Below are 22,093 nucleotides of genomic sequence, written 5' to 3'. Positions count from 1 at the left end.
AATACAGGAGAAGAAGTTAAAGCAATATGGAGGCTAGATTTAGGAGTTCTTACATCCTATAATGGAAATTCTAGTAAGAATGAACAGAGAAAATGGAAGCAAGTATTGAAACAGAAGAAAATTTCTTGAGTTCAAGAAGGACTCAAATCTTTTGATTGGAAGATTCCCACTGGGTTCTGGATGTAAGACCACCAGAGCTTGTTAGAGTGGTAGCAGTGAAAATAAAGGGGACATGATGAATTTAAGAGTGGATGACTGTGAGACATTTAAGGGCTGAATTGGTAAGAGAAGTGAAATAGCATTCCAGATTTGAAAATTAGATATCTGAAGCAATGATAGCTGCATTTCCCACATTGAACAATGTGGGAAAAAATTCATAGCTTAAGAGGGAAGATATTAATCAGGCTTTAAGTGTAAATTTTCACCAGTTCCAGTTTCCTTCTAAGAAAAATTCTGTTACAGGTGGATCTGCTTTTGTTTCTGTTTCCTGTAGTTTGAGCAATTCCATCTAATCTGTATGATACAGTTTGGTTTTCTGAGCATGGCTTAAGGAGAGGAACTAGAGTCAAGTCATAAAATTAAAAGGCATGCCGTTTTGGGAAGACCAAAAGCAGACAAATGATTCTTGTATGCTTATGACAAAAAGCAAAGTGAAAATATAAGCCACCTTCCCCGAGAGGGAGATCGTGAAAGTGTCTAGGCATCAAAAGATATATTATCAGCAAGGTGGTTTGTGACCACCTAGAGGGGTGGGATAGGGAGGGTGGGAGGGAGGGAGACGCAAGAGGGAAGAGATATGGGAACATACGTATATGTATAACTGACTCACTTTGTTATAAAGCAGAAACTAACACACCATTGTAAAGCAATTATACTCTAATAAAGATGTTAAAAAAATTATATTCATTATCCCAGATTTAAGACAGATAAAATGCCACTGCTATAGCTATTAACTTGGCATGGTATTTTTATTGCTTTATTTTGAAGAATTGAAGACAATTATTGTGAATTTTCTGAGTTTCTCTCAAACCGATATTTCCCTTAAAATGGTACGTTTTTCTGTTGTGAATTCTTCCATAGCATTTTTAGGATCATGACTCCTGCATCTGGGAAGGGAATATATTACGGAGCTTAAGGTGAGAGTGACGTCCCAGAAGTATTTTGGGGGCATTTGATAATCAGACTGAACATTAGTATGTGTTCGCCCACAGCGTTAGGTTCTTGGTTCTCTGAATGGTTCTGCTTATTTGTCTTCAGATTCAACTGTTCTCTGGGCTTGGTTCTTGCAGCAGAGGTAGGGGCACTTTGCATTACGTCATCAGCTTGCGCTCCCCACCCTTACTTTATGACAGTCCTGAGAACTTTCCTGAGTAGGTTCTATCCTAAGAACATTGGTTTCATTCTGGTTGTGAGAGAGATTTACTTCTAACCCCACAGGGATTACAAAGTTGAAGTATAGTCATCTCTGCTTAGAAGTTCAAAACATGTTTTTTTCTGATTTGAGTTTTTATAATGACAAAATAGAAGGAAAAATAACCAGTCAAAACTGTTTGTTGAACAACTATTGCTTACCTGAGTCAAAATAAGATGAGTGGACACCCTCCATTTGGGCCAGAATATCTGTTAGGAAATGGGTATGATGTGAAATGTTGGGAAATAAGTGTGTTATGGTAGCTTGGGTTAATATTTTAGAGCACCCTGAATTTTGGGGAACTGCTGAAGCTTTCTGAGCAGGGGAGTGCCATGATCAAAGCAGTACTTCCGAGGATTAGTCTGCCCACAGATTGCAGCAATGCCCTGGCATTTGGCACCAGCCCTTAGTTGTAGGTTCCTGGTCATTTGTTGTGGGAGTGGCAGAAAGCGAAAGGCCAGTTGAGAGGCTATTTTTGTTCCCTGGGGATCAGGAAATATGAAGCTGAGAGTGAATGGTGACAGTGGGAGTAAAAAGGGACAGATTCCTGGGAAGTTGTGGAGAAGGGAGGGACAGTCTGACAACCTGACGGAATATAAGCAGGGAAGAAGGAAAAGGCCTTAGTGGTCATGTCAGGAGAAAGCAAGGTTTTTTCCTGATGAAAATGTTCAGCATGGGACTTCTCTGGGTGTATAGTGGTTAAGAATCTGCCTGCCAATGCAGGGGACATGGGTTCGATCCCTGGTACGGAAGGATCCCGTATGCCGTGGAGCAGCTAAGCATGTGCGCTACAACTGTTGAGCCTGCGCTCTACAGCCCTTGAACCACAACTACTGAGCCCACGGGCCACAGCGCTGAGCCCAGGCGCTGCAACTACTGAAGCCCCTGTGCTCTAGGGCCCGCGTGCAGCAGCTACTGAGCCCACGTGCTGCAACTGTTGAAGCCTGGGCGCCTAGAGCCCGTGCTCCACAACAAGAGAAGCCACTGCAATGAGAAGCCCGCGCACCGCAATGAAGAGTAGCCCCCGCTCGCCACAACTAGAGAAAGCCTGTGCACAGCAACGAAGACCCAACGCAGCACCCACCGCCAAAAAAAAAAGATGTTCAGCAGACAGTCTGGTGGAAGTGCTAGGTCCTACCCTGAGTATGTGGATTTGGGGAATCATCTTTGTGTAAATGCTAGTTGAAACCCTGGAATAAAGAAAAAGAAGAGAAGAGGGCTGAGTGTCCCACCCTGGGCAGGGTTGCAGTAGTGGGAGAGGAGCAGCAGAGTAAACAGCAGTTGGGAAGATGGGAAGAGGAATAGGATGTCACTTAAACTGAGGTAGGAGAGAATTTCAAAATCGAGGGGATTATCCATCAAACTCTAGTAGAAAAGCTGAGAAAAGGAGTTATTGTGCAGGTGGAGAATTCTTAGAGTTGATGGGTTTGGGTTTATGTAGGGAAATTGGGGAGAGGAGCCTTAAATACCTTAAGGAACCCCATTTATTGCCTTCTAAATTGGCTTGATTTCATGTATACTATGCCATTATGCTTAGAAAATTAGCTTATGTTTATCATTTTGTAATTACATTTTTAAAAGGGGAGAAAGAGTTATGGCTATAGGTGATTTTGATGGGGACAGAGCAGTGACAGCTTATTCAGAGCATGTACATTTTCCATTTTTTATAGTTGAAATTTTTTTTGTTTTTTGGTCCTTTTGTTTGAAGCACTTTGAGTAAATAACGTCAAACATGCTCTTTCCTGAAAATGAATAGAATATGTCTCAGCGTTGACAAGCTGAAAATCTGTTTTTTATATTAACATTAATTAAATGAGTTTCTCATGGATATTTCATTAAGGAGTATATATATGTATATAAATGCAAGTTTGGCATCTGAAAATAAGACATAAATAATCATAATTTACAGCCAACAAGTAGAGTCAGGGAAAAAAGATAAAGTGCTATAGAAATTCAGAGAGGGGAGAGATTATTTGCAGCTTTTTCTTGTGTGTCGGGGGAAGGGGACTTGGGGGAAGATCCAAGCAGAGATGATAGGGGAAAGGTGTTCTGGGTAGAAGAAACCCTGAGGCAAATACAGAGTTTGGGTGTTATGTGGACATGGGGCATTTTTGTTTGGTTGAAGTGTGTTCATATGGTGGTCGGGCGAGGTGCTTGAAGGAGAGTTAGGGAAGATAATGAGAGAAAGATAGTTTGCAGCTGGAACTTAGAAGATGGCAGGAGTTTCAACTTTATTTGCAGGCAGCAGGGAGCCATTAAACATTTTTTGAACAGAGGCCTGATATCACCTGGCTGATGCTTTAGAAAAATGATTCTTGTTGTTGTTATTTGAAATTTTAGTAAGCAGCATGCGGCACTTATATCATCAGCAAAAAGTGATAAAAGTAAAAGAAAGATGCATCTAATAGAACCATTTAGGTTGGATTAGAAAGTGAGAAAGTAGAGATAAGGAAACCAGTGAGGGAGGAGGTTTATGTAATATTTGCAACATGAGTAAGCCCTAATCCCTGATGTGTGCTCTTTGAAGCAATGATTAGTACTAAGTAGTATATTATTTGATTGGGTTTTTTTGTTGTAAGTTTTTGGCTTAAGTAGAAAAGGAATCAGTAAGGTCATTGGGGTGGCTTGCAAAAACTCAAGGTAGATTGTAGCTGGACCTCAGAAAGGTCTAGAACCAGGAGCTAAAAAGCTATTATTGGTAAGCCTCCCTTCCCTGCTCCCTCTCCTCTATTTCTCAGGGCATTCACTGGATTCTTCTTCTTCTTCTTCTTTTTTTTTTTTGCGGTATGCGGGGCTCTCACTGTTGTGGCCTCTCCCGTTGCGGAGCACAGGCTCCGGACGCGCAGGCTCAGCGGCCATGGCTCACGGGCCCAGCCGCTCCGCAGCATGTGGGATCTTCCCGGACCGGGGCACGAACCCGTGTCCCCTGCATCGGCAGGCGGACTCTCAACCACTGCGCCACCAGGGAAGCCCTCTTTTTATTATTTACTTGTAAACGTTATCTCACTAGTCTAAGCTGAAGTTGGAAAATGGCCTTCCTCACTTCGTATGTCCCAGCCGCCAGGAGAGGAGAGGGGAGAGACAGAGACAGAGAAAGATAGACTGAGTGACCTTTGCTCATGGTTTCGATTCTCGGAGATAGGACTTTGATTTTATTGTGCTCAAAGATGAACTTATTTTTACCGTTTTATAGTTAGTGCCAATCAACTATGGCCAGGAGAGTATAAATACACTGCAGGAATTTACTTCTCTAGATTGGGGGATTAGTTTTTTGTATTTTTTTTGTGTGTGTGGCTTATTTATTTATTAAAAAAAATTTTTTTTTTTTTTTTGGCTGCACCGGGGCTTCGTTGCTGCGTACGGGCTTTCTCTAGTTGTGGCGAGTGGGGGCTACTCTTCGTTGCTGTGCGTGGACTTCTCATTGTGGTGGCTTCTCTTGTTGCGGAGCACGGGCTCTAGGTGCATGGGATTCAGTAGTTGTGGCATGCGGCCCCAGTAGTTGTGGCCCACAAGCTCTAGAGCGTAGGCTCAGTAGTTGTGGCACACGGGCTTAGTTGCTCTGCGGCATGTGGGATCTTCCCGGACCAGGACTTGAACCTGTGTCCCCTGCATTGGCAGGCAGATTCTTAACCACTGCGCCACCAGGGAAGCCCGATTGGGGGATTAGTTAAGAGGTCATTGTAAGTTAGGCAGAAATCCCAAAGGGTGTTTACTGTAATTATGCACTTCGAATCTTTAACCATTGTTTAACGTACTGGTTGAAAAATAGCAAACTACATTAAATTCAGAGAAGCAATATGAAAATTGTGCAGGAATTTCCTCCCGATAAGCTACAGAGTATAAATTGAACCTTAATAAAGCCGGTTACCCTTGTGGGAGTGAGGAGTATACAGAGTGAGAGGAGACCAGAGTGCTGGGGTGCTGGAAATGTTCTCTGGCTTGATCTGGGTAGAGTAGTGATTACACAGATTTATGCATGTGTCAGAATGCATCAAGACGTTTGCAGTGTGTATGTATGTACGTATGTATGTATGATGTATGTAAGCAATATCTCAAAAAGTCGAGGCAAAGCTGACTTATTTGATTTATCCACCTTTCCTTGTCATATAGATGCCCATGTATCATTATGTTTTTGGCAATTTAATTTTAACTTTTCCCTTTTATTTCAGATAGACACATTTTTGATAGATGTTCATCTGTCACATAATTTTTGGTGTTTCAGAAATGTAAATAGTATGATGACATTTTTTAATACATATATTAAAAAAAGTAATACTTGGTTTACTTTTTCGCCTAATTTAGGAGCTGTGACTGATGAGAATTAAAGGCCATGGATGAAGATGGACTTGAATTACAACCACAAGAGCCAAACTCATATTTTGATGCAACAGGTATAACTACTGGGGTTGTTCCACTTCCCACCTACCAGATTTGGAGTTGGTTGTCAAGTGGAAAAATTGCTAGACGCTGTCATTGGTATTTACACTTAGGTATCTTGTTATCCTATCAAGCTTACAGATGTTAAAGTGAGTATATTATTATTCCCCTTCTTAAAATTTGGCTCCCTCATAACCAACACTCATATTCTTGTCAGTAACAGCAACATTATCAAAACCTTAGTGTTTACTTCAGTCCTGTTAAAGTTCTCCCTTCGAAAATATTCCTTGCTTACATCTCTTCATTCTACTTTCTTCCACATAGACCATTACCCGGCAGGTAAAGTATAAACCTAAGGCCCTCCATGTTCTGACCCCATCCTACTTTTAAAATCCTCTCTCTCGCAAGTTAGCAAAAGGAGTCTTACCTCACTCTCCAAACTGTACAAGGAGAATTAAATTTATGAAGTTCTAAAAATGGGAAAAAAGTATTCACAATTTTGGATTACTCATGGTTCCAGTTATATAACATAATGAAGTGATTATGCTAGGTTTTGTAATATAAAATGGTTTTGTATCACACTAATTAGCTACCCTTATAAATAAAACGTTAATGAGTTTTCCATTGGACTTGAAATGACTGTATTGCATACTAAAGAAATAGCAATTAACTTTATCAGGAAATTAAATATTAGCGATTTTTAATTTTAACTCTTCTTTAATCTCTAAGTCTATTGGGGGTTTATGTATTTTTCTTAACAATTTGGGAGAGTCTTTTGACTCACATTTGGTAATTTCAGCTTGATAATGATAAATGCAAAGTTTTGATTCTTTCTTCTTTAGAACATGAAGTATAATTAATGTGCTTGAAAGAGAGACTAAACTCTTTGGAGAAAAAAGCACACCATTTACTAGCTTAATGTTGCCACAAGCAAGCCTGGATCCTGGGCTAAGGGGTAGATTGAAGGGCTGTTGCATTTTAGCCCTGATTGTTAACACTTATGGTGTTTGTTTATCTTTGAGCAAGTCACTTAATCTGCCAGGGCCTCCATTTTCATGTGTCCTAATAATAATGAAACCTTTCATTACAGTTTTTCAGAACACTTCCCATATATTCCCATTTGATCATCACAGCAGTCCTGTGAGGTATGCATGGCAGATACTACTGTCCTCATTTCACTGATGAGGAAACCGAAACTCAGAGGTTAAATGACTTGCCCAAGGTCACAAAACTAATAAGTGTCCAAATCCTGCTCTCTGATTTAGATTTTTCTAACCAGTACTCTTGCCACTAAATACTTTCATCTTCATGTCTGCAAAATGGAGATTACAGTGATCTATTGCTTGATGTTAATATTGAGAATATTGAAAACAGTATAAAGCATTTTGTAGAAGTTCTGTGGGAATTAAAGCAAGCACTCTCTATTATTTCTAGGTGTAAATAAAATGGATATTAACTGGCTTTAAGATTTCTTACATTTTTAAAGGTTCTTTGGCCCTTGTTGATTATTTGTGTTTGTTTAAAAAAAAAAGCCATGTGTCTCTCTGAGGGCCTGGCCATTGACACAGAGTCATTGAGTTAGGCAGCTGCTTGGACTCAGCCTGGTCTGAGTCACATCCAGAAGCACTAATCGACTGAATAGCTTTTTAGGTAAGACTTTTATAAAATATTGTTTGCTTTTCTCTGGATCAGGAGCCAAGGTACCAGATTTGTTTTATTTTATCTTGCATTATGTTTTTGGCAAGGATATCTGATTTCGATTCTCATTTGTGGCATTTATTCAGAGTAGTATTTACTGAGCACCATAACCTGTGCAAACTGTGTGATCTTGGTGAAGTCATTTAATCTCACTGGGCTTCAATTGATTCAACCCTCTACCTTCACTTGTTAACTGCAGAGTGGACTAGAGTAGGGTTTCTTATGTTCTGAGGAAGTGCCAGGGGGATTGGCATATGGGGGGATGGGAGGAAGGTGAATGGAGGCGGACTACCCTGGTGAGGTTGGGGCAGGCCCCACTCCAGCTAACCTCACCTTCCATTGCTCCAGAGCAACTGCACTTTTATTCATTTTATCTGTCTACAGAGGCTCCTTAACCAGTTGTCTTTCTCTTTAACTGTGGCCTTCTAGCCCTCTTTTTATTTATGGCCCGATTCTTTTTATATTCTAGATTCGGAGGATAGTTTCTGAATTTCCATAATCATAAATGGAGGATATTGGTGGGATATTGTTCTAGAACAAAGGAGGAGAAAGGGGAAATGAAGGGAAGTAAAAGAAAACATGGGAGAGATGGACAGGAGAAAAAAATATGAGTTGAAAGAGAGATGGAGCAAGAAGGGAAAGAAGTGAAAAACATATAATGAAGGAAAATGGTATATTTGCCACCTGAAGTTGCTTTACTTATTAATTTTTATAATCATCCCTTAAGTACCTATGCATATGGGTTTAGTTTTAGTCAGCCTAGAATATTACTTTCATGAATATACTTTTGTGTGTGTGACTGCCTCATTTACTTTGTTTTTCTTTTATTTCCTTACCTGTTAATTGATTTGGGATGAGTATAAACGTTCTTGTATTAAGAATTTCTATTTCTGATATGATTCAAAAATAGATTATCTCTATTTCTTTAATCTATCTTAATGTTTGAGACAACTGAGGAGCTAGTTTGTTTTCCTGGTAGAAATTAAGTAACATTTATATTAATTGAGGTAGTCATGCTTGTCTACCTGAAATTTGTGATTTTAATTTTTTTTTTAAGGAGCTGATGCTACACACATGGATGGTGATCAAATTGTTGTGGAAGTACAAGAAACTGTTTTTGTTTCAGATGTTGTGGATTCAGACATAACTGTGCATAACTTTGTTCCTGATGACCCAGACTCAGTTGTAATCCAAGATGTTATCGAGGACGTTGTTATAGAAGATGTTCAATGTCCAGATATCATGGAAGAAGCAGATGTATCTGAAACGGTCATCATTCCTGAGCAAGTGCTGGACTCAGATGTAACCGAAGAAGTTTCTTTAGCACATTGCACAGTCCCAGATGATGTTTTAGCTTCTGATATTACTTCAGCCTCAATGTCTATGCCAGAACACGTCTTGACGAGTGAATCCATACATGTGTCTGATGTTGGACATGTTGAACACATTGTTCATGATAGTGTCGTAGAGGCAGAGATCGTCACTGATCCTCTGACAGCTGACGTAGTGTCAGAAGAAGTATTGGTAGCAGATTGTGCCTCTGAAGCAGTCATAGATGCCAATGGGATTCCTGTGGACCAGCAAGATGATGACAAAAGCAACTGTGAGGACTACCTTATGATTTCTTGTAAGTCTTGGGGTACAGTGGTTGTCAAAGGTGTTTTTGAAGGCTGTCTAACTTATATCAGGGGTGAAATTTTCTTGACTTCTATAAAATTAAATCTCATGGACCTTCCTTCATTGTTGTTTCAGTTTGGAGCCTGTAAGATAACTCAAAATTAAGAAAAGTGGAATGGTACAGAGTAGAATCATTTCTCTGTAAGGACACAGTAGAAAGATGAGATTTCTTCAGTCTAGAGATCAGAGATTGAAAGGACTAGAACTGAACTTTGTGAAATCATGAAGGATGTGATTAGGCTGTTACCAGCCTTCATTAGAATTAGGAACCCTCTTGAAACTTAAAAGGAGTTCAACTTAGAGAAAAATATATACCCAAACTACGTATATTCTTGTATATGGATGTACAGTACTACTTATATAATACTGTGTACTATGTAAAATGCTCTTTATGTAACAGATAGCATGGAAAAGAGCTCTGGCATAGTATTTAAACAAATATTCCAAAACATGATTTCAAGTATGATGGACTCATACTAGGTTATTGAAGAAAGGTAAGGTGTTTTGGAACACACCTCTAACATCTGGGAGAACAGCTATGTCTTCTTACAATGTATTTCTTGGTACCACTTTCAGAGATCCTGAGGATCCTAATCCTCAGTTGGATAGACCACAGTTCTGACCCAGTATGGAAATTCTGATTATGCCTTTAGGAACTAAACTTCAGACAAATAAAGACTCACAGGCTATTTGCTTATATAAATGCACGAGACCATTTGCTTTGCTTAAATACCTGTTATAAAACAGGAATTTAATATAAAATATTGGAGCCCACCAGCATTTTAGGAAATACCTTTTTTTTTTTTTTTTTTTTTTTTTTTTGCGGTACGCGAGCCTCTCACTGTTGTGGCCTCTCCCGTTGCGGAGCACAAGGCTCCGGACGCGCAGGCTCAGCGGCCATGGCTCACGGGCCCAGCCGCTCCGCGGCATGTGGGATCCCCCCGGACCGGGGCACAAACTCGTGTCCCCTGCATCGGCAGGCGGACCCTCAACCACTGCGCCACCAGGGCAGCCCAGGAAATACCTTTTAAAAGTTCTTAAGATTTTGGAAATCAGAGAGTTCTTCGTGTAAAGAGGAGGAAAATGCCTTCATTCAACACGTGTTTACTGTGCCCCTACTATGTGTCAGACATTTTTGTAGATAGTACAAATATGGATATGTGCTAAATAAAAATTACACAGGGCTTCCCTGGTGGCGCAGTGGTTGAGAGTCCGCCTGCCGATGCAGGGGACATGGGTTCGTGTCCCGGTCCGGAAAGGTCCCACATGCCGCGGAGCAGCTGGGCCCGTGAGCCATGGCCGCTGAGCCTGCGCGTCCGGAGCCTGTGCTCCGCAATGGGAGAGGCCACAACAGTGAGAGGCCCGCGTAACGCAAAAAAAAATAAAATAAAAATAAAAATAAACTTACACAAACCATTGTCCTTGGAGAGCTTACAGTCTACAGTGGGAGAGAAAGATAGCTTACACTGTGATGCAGAGGTGTGACTAAATTGCTGTGGAGACAGAATGGAGTTGCTGACCTTTGACCTCAAGGATGAGTTCCTAGTTTTGCAGGATGAAGAAGGACATGGATAGGAGGGAGCCATTCTAGGCAAATGGTATATAGTATGTCAAAAAGGTCTTGACTTCTGTTGGAATAATGGGAACTTTAGGATGTACTCATATCTTTGTGCACTTTCTGTTTATTTACTTAAAATAAATTTCTAGAAATAATATTGCTGGATCAGAGGGTATACATATTTATAAGTCTGGTTATATTTGCCTCGGTATTTTGCCTAATATAATTCCTTCCACCAAGTTTATGAGAATGTCCCTTTCCCTACACTCTGACCAACATAGGGTATTGTTTTCCATTTTAACTTTTGCCACTCTGACAAGGAAAAATGTAATATCCTGTTTCAAGTTTGAATTTATTTTAGGAAGGTAATCCTGGTAGTAGAAGTTGGAATGGTTCCTACATGAGATAAAGAAGATCCTAAGTACCTTCATAGTAATGGGAGTAGAGCAGGGGAACTGGATTTAAGAGAGATTAGGAAGTAAAATGAATGCGATTTGGTGATAGATAGAATAGGGGTAAGGATTTGAGGGAGAAAGAATTCAAGGAGGACACTAAGGTTTCTGCCATGGGAGATTGGGTGCCTGGTTATGCCATTACCTGGGAGGAGGAATAGATTTGTTGGAAAGAAAATGTTTCAGGACCTGTTAAAAGTTTAGGTTGCTTGCTGGGGACAATCTGGTGGATGTTTTCTGTAGGCAGTTGAAAATATGAATTTGGTGATTCTGAGAGAGTTTGTGACTAGAGGAAGAAATTTGGGACAACGGAATATAGGTAGTACCCTATGTGGAAATGGGTGGTGGTCCCCAGAGAGTGCTTGTCAAATAAGAGTGTCAAGTATGGATCCTTTGGGCATTTAAGAAGTAGGCAGAGAAGAGCCTGTGAAAGTCAGGAGGTTTTAGGAAGAGGAAGAGGAGAAAAATCTTTAGAATGTTTTTAACACTGTCAAAGATAAGCAGAATTTCTAAGAGTGTTAGTTACTGAGGAGGGAGTGGGCTTTTTCGTTAGGCAGTTAGGAGGTCATTGATACCTTTTTTTTTTGAATTATCCTTTTTGTTTTATTTTTGTGGGAAGGCAACTTTATTTTTTTTAATTTTTAAATTTTTTATTATTATAACTATTGGGTGTAATATAGGCTCAAGGATGTATTGTACAACATGGGGAATATAGGCAGTATTTTGTAATAACTATAAATGGAAAGTAACCTTAAAAATTGTATAAAAAGTTATTGGTATCTTAATTAGAATAGTTTCAATAAAGCATGGGCCAGTGGAGAAGAGATAGAGGAGATAAGCTGTAATGGATTGAGAAGTTGGTGGAAGTGGTGGAGTAGGTGAAGCAGTTTGTATAAATTGCCGTTTTGGTCAGTGAAGGGACAGAAGCAGCAAGAGTACAGCTTTTGATGGTTGGTTGGATGGTGGAAGTGTGTTGAGCATATATGTAGGTTTACAGGTGCAGGACACAAACAGTTGAACAGAGACTGAAGATATAAGAAGGGCTAACAGTTGGAGCAGGTTCCAGAGCAGAGGAACGGAGTAGGGTCCAGGGCAGTGGTGGAAGGCTGGTAGGTGAGTCCTAGAGAGAAAGAGTCCCCTTCTCTGAGACAGGAAGGCAGTTAAGGATCAGGAAAATTGGAGAGCCTGGGCCTGGGACAGTAAGTTTAAAAGGAGTGTTTGAATGTTGGGAGCTATTTTCTCTGTGTAGCAAATTCACCTGCTAATATAGAAGGACTTGCAGAGGTTGGGTGGGAGTTGAAGGGTAGTGGCAAAGGGTTGAAAAGCCTATGTCGTATGGGGATGGGCCAGGGCAGGAAGCTAAGAACTTATAGATTGCTGAACGAACTGCAGGGGCCAGCTGAGATTGGGAGACCTAAGTTTGTATGTAAGATGCACTATTTAAATGGAAATGCTATTTTTAAATATAACTACCGGATTTTCTATCCCACGACTAGGCAACCCAGGGGCAAGGCTGGAGAAAGGAGGGAATTGGGTTCATTGTGCTTTATGAGGGGCGGAGGATCTGGTGAAATACTTGAGAAAGCACTCTCTGTTCTTGACTTCTCTTTCCCTTTTCTGTCCTTTCTGTCTTAAACTTGTTAGCTAAGGAGTAAAGTTCATGGCATTAGTTCGACCTTCAGCTGCATACTGTCTTTTACCTTTATTACTCTTTTACGAAGTCAACCCTCCAAGAAAGTCATCCAAAAAACCAGACGTTTCGTTAGTAATGGTTGACATAGTGTAGTAGATTCTTGTATTAGAGCTCAGACTTACAAAATTTTTACTAAAAATTTTATTTATAGTCATCTTTTTTTTTAGGCCCTGGGTTTGTGCTAATTGATATAGATTTTAATGTTCCTGAAAAAGTAAATACAGATAGACACAAACTGCTCTTGTACTGTATTTTAGTATATTTTATGTATGTACGTAAAATATGTATTTTAGGGCTTCCCTGGTGGCGCAGTGGTTGAGAGTCCGCCTGCCGATGCAGGGGACACGGGTTCGTGCCCCGGTCTGGGAAGATCCCACATGCCACGGAGCGGCTGGGCCCGTGAGCCATGGCCACTGAGCCTGCGCGTCCGGAGCCTGTCTGTGCTCCACAACGGGAGAGGCCACAACAGTGAGAGGCCCACGTACCACAAAAAAAAAAAAAAAAAAAGATGATAAAGTAGCAAGTAGTAGTGTCATGGGTAGTGTACATTGGCACAAACATTCTTTGTCACAGTATAGCTGCCTTTGAGGTCAGGATGACCTCTTCATCTAGTCTTTGCTCTCTAGATGTTGTGATCGCTTCTAAATTGATTGTATGTTTCTTGAGGACAGGAACTGTCTATTGCATCTTAGCTACTTGTGTATATTTCCCATCAAATCCTTTGGCATATTAGATGTGAAATATTTGTTGAATAAATGAATGCTATAGCTGAAAGTCTGTGGACATCACGCCTCATCCAAGGTATTAATGACACAATTCTTCCCTACCAGTAGCTGTGGCTGTTACTTGGTTCTGGTCGGGCTAGATATGGTGGCACTGCTTTATGGTACTTAGGAGTTTTCTGGCTCTCTGAAAGGTGGGGTGTTTGAATCATCCACTTGTTACTCAAATTGTTTCTTAGTTCTCCATGAATCTGAGATAGCTGCCAGGCATCCCTAATTTCTTTGCAGTGGTCTTCACCCTCCTACAGTTTCACTCTGCAGCTGCATAGTCAAGATGCTATTTTGTGAAACATCAGTTTGTACAATAGGGAAAGTTGGAGAAGATCTGGTGATGATGAGTCAGGCACTGCCTTATAACAGCTGCAGGAAACAAAATATTTTTCGGGTGCCTCTGATACTAATATGATCAAGGAAATGTCACTCTAGGTCTTGTTGACATCTCTCATGTCTTTTAATTAGGACAGTTAGGTAGGAGATGAATGGAAGTTAGGTGTTCCTTTCTGATCCTAGATTCAATTTAAGTTTTGAAATAAACTTTTTTTTTTGGTAATAGCTTTTCATACACATACCATACTGTTCACCCGTTTGAAGTGTGCAATTCAGTGGTTTTTGGTACATTCATAAACTTGTGCAATCATCCTCACGATCAATTTTAGAAATTTTTTCATCTCCCCAAGGAGAAACCCCATATCCTTTAACTATCACTCATATTATCCCTCTCCATCCTCTCCAACTCTAAGCAAGCCCTAATCTACTTTCTGTATTTGCCCACTCTGGACATTTCATATCAGTGATATCCTATAATATGTGGTCCTTTGTGTCTGGCTTCTTTCATCTAGCATAATGTTTTCAACATTCGTCTATGTTGTAGCATGTATCAGTACTTCATTCCTTTTTATTACTGAATAATATTCCATTGTATGGGTATACATTTTAGTCTGTTCATCAGTTAATAAATTTTTGGGTTGTTTCCACTTCTTGGCTGTTAGGACTTCAGTCAACATTTGTGTACAAGTTAGGACTTCAATCAACATTTGTGTACAAGTTTTTGTTGGATATATGTTTTCATCTCTTTTGAGTATATATGTAGGAGTGGAATTGCTGGGTCATATGGTAATTCTATGTTTAACCTTTTGAGGAACTGCCAGACTGTTTTCTAAAGCAGCTGCACCATTTTACATTCCCACTAGCAGTGAATGAAGATTCCATTTTCTCCACATTCTCTCCAGTACTTGTTAATACTTTTTGGTGATACCATCCTAGTGGATATGAAGTGTGGTATCCTCTTGTGGTTTTGATATACATTTCCCTGATGGTTAATGATGTTGAGCGTCTTTTCACGTGCTTATTGGCCGTTTGTATGTATTCTTTGGAGAAATGTCTGTTCAGATCTTTTGCCCTTTTTTTAAAAAAAATAAATTTATTTATTTATTTGGCTTTGTTGGGTCTTCGTTGCTGTGCGCGGGCTTTCTCTAGTTGCGGTGAGCGAGGGCTACTCTTCGTTGCGGTGTGCGGGCTTCTCCTTGCGGTGGCTTCTCTTGTTGCAGAGCACAGGCTCCAGGCATGCAGGCTCAGTAGTTGTGGTGCACAGGCTTAGTTGCTCCGCGGCATGTGGGATCTTCCCCGACCAGGGCTCGAACCCGTGTCCCCTGCATTGGCAGGTGGATTCTTAACCACTGTGCCACCAGGGACGCCCATTTTGCCCATTTTTAAATTGGGTTATTTGTCTTTTTTTACTGAGTTGAAAGAATTTTTGATATATTCTAGATGCAAATCCCTTATATGTGATTTGCAAATATTTTCTCCTGTTGGTTGTGTTCACTTTTTTGATAGCGTCCTTTGATGTATAAGTTTTAAGTTTTGATGAAATCCAGTTTATCTAAACAGGCATACCTTGGAGATATTGCGGGTTTGATTCCAAACCACTATAGTAAAGCAAATATCGCACTAAAGTGAGTCACATGAATTTTTTTGGTTTCCCAGTTATGTTAACACTATAGTGTAGTTTGTTACATGTGCTTTAGGTCTTAAAAAAATGTACGTATCTTAATTAAAAATATTTTATTGCTAAAAAACGCTGATCAGCGGCCATGGCTCACGGGCCTAGCCGCTCCGCGGCATGTGGGATCTTCCCGGACCGGGGCATGAACCCGTGTCCCCTGCATCGGCAGGCGGACTCTCAACCACTGCGCCACCAGGGAAGCCCGAGTATTGCTGTACTCTTAATTCTATTCCATTGATCTATATGTCTATCCTTATACTGTTTTCATGTTATCAGAAATGGGTAGTGAATTTGTAAAATTTACTACCCTGAATATTAAAGTCTGAATTTTAAAGGCCAGGCAAAAATCCATAAGTGAGTTTTTAAAGGTTTAGCAAAATTAACAAGTTATGGCAACATAGTGTGTACTTATGGAAAACCAGCATACTTGGGTATGTGTGCTTACTGTTGATAGTAACACCAAAGAAAACAACTAATATGCCTCTGGAGTATGGGGCTTCTCCTGCCAAAGCCCGATCACTTGGCAGAGAGTCTGTTCTAATGTAAACCTTTATGGTGCTTCATTTCTAATACACATTTTAATAAAATATGTGCTTTCAGTTATTTTAAGCAGTTTTAAAGAAGACAAACATTAACAAAAATTATAGCAAATAATTTAATCTTGGAACCTTTAAACTAGTTGGGTTAAGTGAAAGTTTATCAACATTTTTAACATGTTTATTGTAAACTTGGAAATTTTACTTGGTGCAGACCATAACTTTAATAAAACTTTTTGATGACAGTGAGTGTGGGGTAATAACATAGCTGTGTTCTCTCCATTTAGTTGTTTTTATATTCTAAGGTCAAAGACCTTTTCACTAAGATAAGATTATTCAAAACACCATGTTCTGCAGTATGCAACTGCTTTTATAAAAGCTGAATGTTGATATATCATTAGATTGGTTAGTTCTTAACTAATGCTTATTGAACTATTTTGGTGTAGTAGCATATATATATATGTGTGTGTGTGTATATATATATATATATATATAAAATTTAAGTCCATTTGAATTAATATTTCAAGAAAGAGTTCAGGTACTAATGTGTGCAAAATGCTCTCAGACTCATCAGACCCATCTTCTAATGGCCCTTGAGTCAGTGGGCATTTCCATCAGAAGATATAATTAAGTTTGTTTGGTGAGGTTTGTTTTTAATAAAGTTCTCTTTTTGGGGAAAAATGTTTAGGATTGTGTTTATGGTTTGATTGTTATCAAGTCAATATGGACAGTTTTAAAAGAATTTTAAAACTTAAGCTTTTTTATCCCAAGAATTATTTAGCTGGAGATTTGTAACAAGTTGGTAACAATAAAAATAGGTAATAGTAAACCTTCAATAAATAATATCTTTGTGCCAGGACTTACTATATAATTTGTTAATTATAGCAACCTTATAACGTTGGTGTTACCACTGTTTCACAGATTGGGGAACTGAGGCTCTATTTAAGTAACTTGTCCAAAGTTACACATCCAGCTAGCATTAGGGTGAACATTTGAAATCAAGTGTGTTTTATTCCAAAATGTCTAGTCCCCACTCTCATATTGCCCTTCTTCATGTGTGTGTGTGTGTGTGTGTGTACAAAGTTAATACTACAGAGCAGTAGAGTTTGGGATAAATAGTGCTTATTGGTGGACAGAAGAGGCAAATAGAGTTCCAGTGATTTACTAAAATTTGCAGTATTACTGCATACCCAATTTCAAGGACATTAGGAAATAATTTAGAGGGGGCGTAAACATTTTCTTATTTAACCCATCATAGCAGAATCTACTCAGGCAGCCTCCAAACCCTTTTCCAGTGTTTTTCTACCTCAGAAATGTTATTTTTTTCAAATTTATGTTTACATGAGAAAAAGGAATTGTGTATAAACTATTATTTTTATACTCTTGCCCATGTTTACTTTTTCTTGTATCTTTATTCACAAACATTTATTGATAAGCCACGATAAGCTAGGAACTGTGCTAGCCGTTAGAGATAAACAGTGAAAGTCTTTGACTTTAAAAGTTCACAGTCCTGGAGAGAAGACAGACAGAAGCAGATAATTACAGTTTAGTGTGAAAACATATATAACTGGATGTACAAAGCATTTTGGAAGCACTAAGGGAAAAGATGTTGGGAAATTTGGGGTACACTTGGGTGAGCTAAATGCTATGAAAGTGTTACAAGCCAAAGTTCTGTGGAAGCTTGGTTGAAGACATAACTGAATTTATTTCATCTCTACTCCTGTGAATTTCGTTCCCTCTTACATTGTTTTGAAGCAAATTCTGCACGTCATTTCATTCATAAGTATTTCAGTATATAGTTCTGAAAGATAACGATTTAAAAAAAAATAAACAGTAATACCATTATCACATCTTTAAAAAATAATGTGGGGTGAACTTAATTTGAAGGGGGAATGAAATGTTCAGTGGGCAGCCGAGGAGGGAGGAATGGCAGAGAGGAGAGCATGTTTATTTGGAGGGAGCTGGGAAAGATCTGTGAGTGTTCAGAGACTTCTTCTTTGGGGTGCAAATAATGTCTCTGATGGGGTGAATGGAGAAAATGATGAGAAGTGAGTGGCAAAATAGGGAAAGGCACAGTCATAAAGGCTCTTGAATATATTAAGAAGCCTGCTCTGCCTTTTTGATGTGGGGAGTTGTTAGAGGGCTGTAAGCAGATTAATAGTAACATGATTAGATTTACAGTTCAGAAAAGTAACCTTAACGGCGCTGTCGAGAGCAGACAAGGTAAGAGTAAAATCAGAAACCAAAAAGGCACGCTATGGGAGGAGGTTGTAGTAGTCCAGCTGAGGAACAGATGATGATGGTTTGAAATAAGGTTCTATCAGTAGAGTTTGACGGAAACTGCTTCATGACATACTTAGAAAGTAGGATTTGGATTAAATTTAGGGTTGAGGAAGAGGGAGGGTTTGAAGCTCCCTCTCAGGCTTCTGGCTTGTGCAGCTGGGCAGATGGTAAAACCATCACTAGAAGCAGAGCACATTAGACAAGCTGAGGGTCTGTATACATGGTTGCTGCCTGCCGCTGTCTACTGTACAGCTACAGTGTCAGCAGCACCCCGCGGATGCAGTGTGTGGTGGCCCTGGCCTTCTAGTTTAGGTGTTTTGACCAGTTGATCTGATGTTAGCTCCTAATTAAGCACAACTTTTGTCATAGTGTAGACATCCAATAAAAAGTTGTTCGGGGAATGAATGATAAATAAATCCAAATCTCTATATGTTTAATGCATAAACTCTGAGGATTAGTACAATCTAATGACTTGTTTATTGATTCTAGGGGCTATTAGTATAGGAGACATGGTTAAATATTTGTTTATTCCTTTGTTCTGTGGGCTGATTGTTGCATGTGTATGTGTCTTACCATTTTTTTAATATATGCACTCTATCAGTTTTCATCCTTAAACCATTTGATAAACCACAATAAAATTTTAGAATTTAAAAAATACATATCCACATGGGAATATTTCTGAAATGTGAGAGAAGTCTTATTTATTGAACTAAGACTATTTTAGAGAAGATGTCTAGCTTGTTCTGGTAAAATTCAAAAAGTTTTGTGTTAATCCATCTAAAATTATTGTCTTTACTGTACGCATTCTGAAATTTATTTAGAAATCAACACTAAAATTAGTGAATTAAGCTCTCAACTTAACGTCCAATCAGGATGTCAGATTTATACTAAGAATAAAGTGCTCAAATAAGGTAAAGATGTTGTAGTCCTTCCCTCTCCCCACAACAAGATTGTGTTAAAAAGTCTACATCTTGCAAGTCTTAGAAGCAGTTGGCGCTTCACATTGGCCTTGTGATTCATATTTACTGTTTATCTGCTTGAGGCCTAGATAAAAATTGTCTGATAGCTTTTGCCCTTGGAACAGATCTCTGATTACTTGGTGGGATAATGGAGTTGGTCAGTGGAGAGAGAGGAGGAGAGAGGAAAGAGGGAGAGAGAGAACATGGCTGTCCTTTCATAGGGATCCTAGAGAAGCAACATGGTGTATGGAAATAGCACCTGTAGCTTAGAGTCAGCCAGCCTTCAACTTGGATGCCATTCCTGCTTCTCAGCAAGTTACTGACTTCACTTTGGCCTTAGTTTCCTTATTTGTGCAAAGGCAGTAATACTACCTGACCTACAGAGTGGTTGTGAGAATTAGAGGTCATGCGCACCAGGCATCCAGCACAAAGCATGCCTATCAGTAACTACTGGCCATTGGTGTTATCCACACAGAGTATCTCTGTTGGTGGCATCCACTGGGCTAGCAAGACTAACTCTGGACTGGCTTCATTCAAGACCTTCCTGTTGTCCCATCAGGGGATTTTGGGGTAAAGGCAGGCAGAGGGTGGGATTGTAATAGTCATTCCTTTTCCCCCTGAATTGGTTAAGAAGTCAGTTCTTGCTTAACTAGTTCTTAATTAACTAGGGGTCTTAGACCAATTCAGTGCAATTTGGCAAATATTTTTCATTAATTATATCTCTGACACCATGCTGGAGATCACTGTAACTTAGGCACTTGAATGTCTCTGTTGCATTAATCCCTGTCTACAGAATAAGACTAATTTCATTAAGCCTTTGAACCCCTCTAGGAAAGTTTCAAGAATTAAAGGAGATTAGATTATAACCAATTCTTTCAAATCTTTTATAGGCTATATAATAAAATTAAGATGAAATTTTAACCTCAGAAGGAGGGTTCTTGAGGAGGAAGGTAAGAGTGGGAGGTCTAAAAGTGATCTTTTTTGCTGTACGCGGGCCTCCCACTGTTGTGGCCTTATCCGTTGCGGAGCACAGGCTCCGGACGCGCAGGCTCCGACGCGCAGGCTCAGTGGCCATGGCTCACGGGCCCAGCCGCTCCGCAGCATGTGGGATCTTCCCGGACCGGGGCACGAGCCCGCGTCCCCTGCATCGGCAGGCGGACTCCCAACCACTGCGCCACCAGGGAAGCCCTAAAAGTGATCTTTTAAATGTGTTTATCTACTAGAGCACTTGCTGCCTTGGCAGAATGCTTCTTGCATGTTAGTCTTTTAGGTGCTCCGGTTTCACATCTGTAAAATGGAGATAAAACACTTAAGTCCTGGGGTTGTTGTCATTGATTTCATGATAAAATGTAGCGAAACTACCCACCACAGTGTCTGGGACATAACAGATGATCGTGAGCTTAGGTATCCTTTTAGGAGGAACTACCCATCCATGGTGTCTTCACTCTCCAATACCACCCGCCCACACCGGAACCCTAAGGATGTCGAATACCAAGTTTTTTTGTTTGTTTGTTTTGTGGTGCATGGGCCTCTCACTGGTGTGGCCTCTCCCGTTGCGGAGCACAGGCTCTGGACGCACAGCCTCAGTGGCCATGGCTCACGGGCCCAGCCGCTCCGCGGCATGTGGGATCATCCCGGACCGGGGCATGAACCAGTGTGCCCTGCATTGGCAGGTGGACTCTCAACCACTGCACCACCAGGGAAGCCCGAATACCAAGTTTTTATTCCATAGTTTTTCTTTTGATTGGATTTTGGTTTAGAGGTTAAAAAAAAAATTGAAGTGATTAGGTAGTAAGATGACTGTTGGACTCATCAGAGTAAGTTAGAATAGGCTCTTGGTTCAGAGAACCAAATTCTCTCTTCAGCAGCAATACTGAGGTACGGTTTTATGAAAAGGCTTGGTTTCCCACCTAAACATCAATCCTAACATTTATAACCTGGCACTCTTGTTAAACCTTTAGAAAAGATACGTATATTCAGGCTGTCCCTTGAAGTAACTTATTTAGGAAGTAAAATCATCTTTATTTTTCTTTCAAATTAAGAAAATAATCTGTTTCAAGATCTATCAGGTAGCTTCCGGTTCTGAAATGCTGGGATTTATTGACTGATCCATGTCCTCCTTGTGGGTACTGGTCATATAAAGACTTCAAGCTTAATTAGACTTTGTCATTGAGACTGATTATGCCCTTATAGCACGGGTTTTCTTTCTTAATTGTTTGTGCCTTCTAAGAAATACACTATCAAGTTTGACTTACTTTTCTGTCCAGTTTTTTTTCTTTGACTTCTCCTTTTTCCAGTGACTCCCCTCTTGAAGCTTTCTGTCTTTCTGATCCATTCTGGATTAGTTGCGTTTTAGGCTTACTATAATGCAGACAGTTTTCTAAAATTTTCCTTTCATCATTTCCTGAGACTAGTCCAGTGTTTTCTGGATCCCTGTGCCATGTTCTTCCTTGATTTACTCCCTTATTTTACTGGGCCACATATTGAAATAACTTCCTAAGGAGTCTAGATTTGTATACTAAAAGTATTTTTTCTTTTCTACCCTTTAAGTTGATTGATAACTTGGTTAGGTACGGAAGTCTAGGTTGAAGTGAATTTTCCCTGAGAATTTGTGATGGCATGTTTCACTGTCATCCAGCAATTGATTTAGAAGCCTGATGCCATT

General features: G+C 39.9%; 1 protein-coding gene across 4 annotated transcripts in view; it reads left to right on the top strand.

Annotated features, from left to right (window-relative positions):
• Positions 1-22,093, top strand: part of ZFX (zinc finger protein X-linked) — a 57,775-nt gene that overhangs the window by 22,570 nt on the left and 13,112 nt on the right. For 3 of the 4 annotated variants that reach the window (XM_067723770.1, XM_067723768.1, XM_067723769.1), the window contains exons 2-3: positions 5,714-5,802; positions 8,544-9,113. In XM_067723770.1, the coding sequence (XP_067579871.1) occupies positions 5,742-5,802; positions 8,544-9,113 (631 nt within the window). In that variant the 5' untranslated portion in view covers positions 5,714-5,741. Of the gene's footprint in view, positions 1-5,713; positions 5,803-6,878; positions 6,934-8,543; positions 9,114-22,093 lie in introns of those variants that run through there. The other variant, XM_067723771.1, reaches the window with a different exon arrangement.

Source organism: Pseudorca crassidens, chromosome X (assembly GCF_039906515.1).
Source record: "Pseudorca crassidens isolate mPseCra1 chromosome X, mPseCra1.hap1, whole genome shotgun sequence".
Lineage (NCBI taxonomy): Eukaryota > Metazoa > Chordata > Mammalia > Artiodactyla > Delphinidae > Pseudorca > Pseudorca crassidens.
This window is presented reverse-complemented; position numbering and strand designations above follow the sequence as displayed.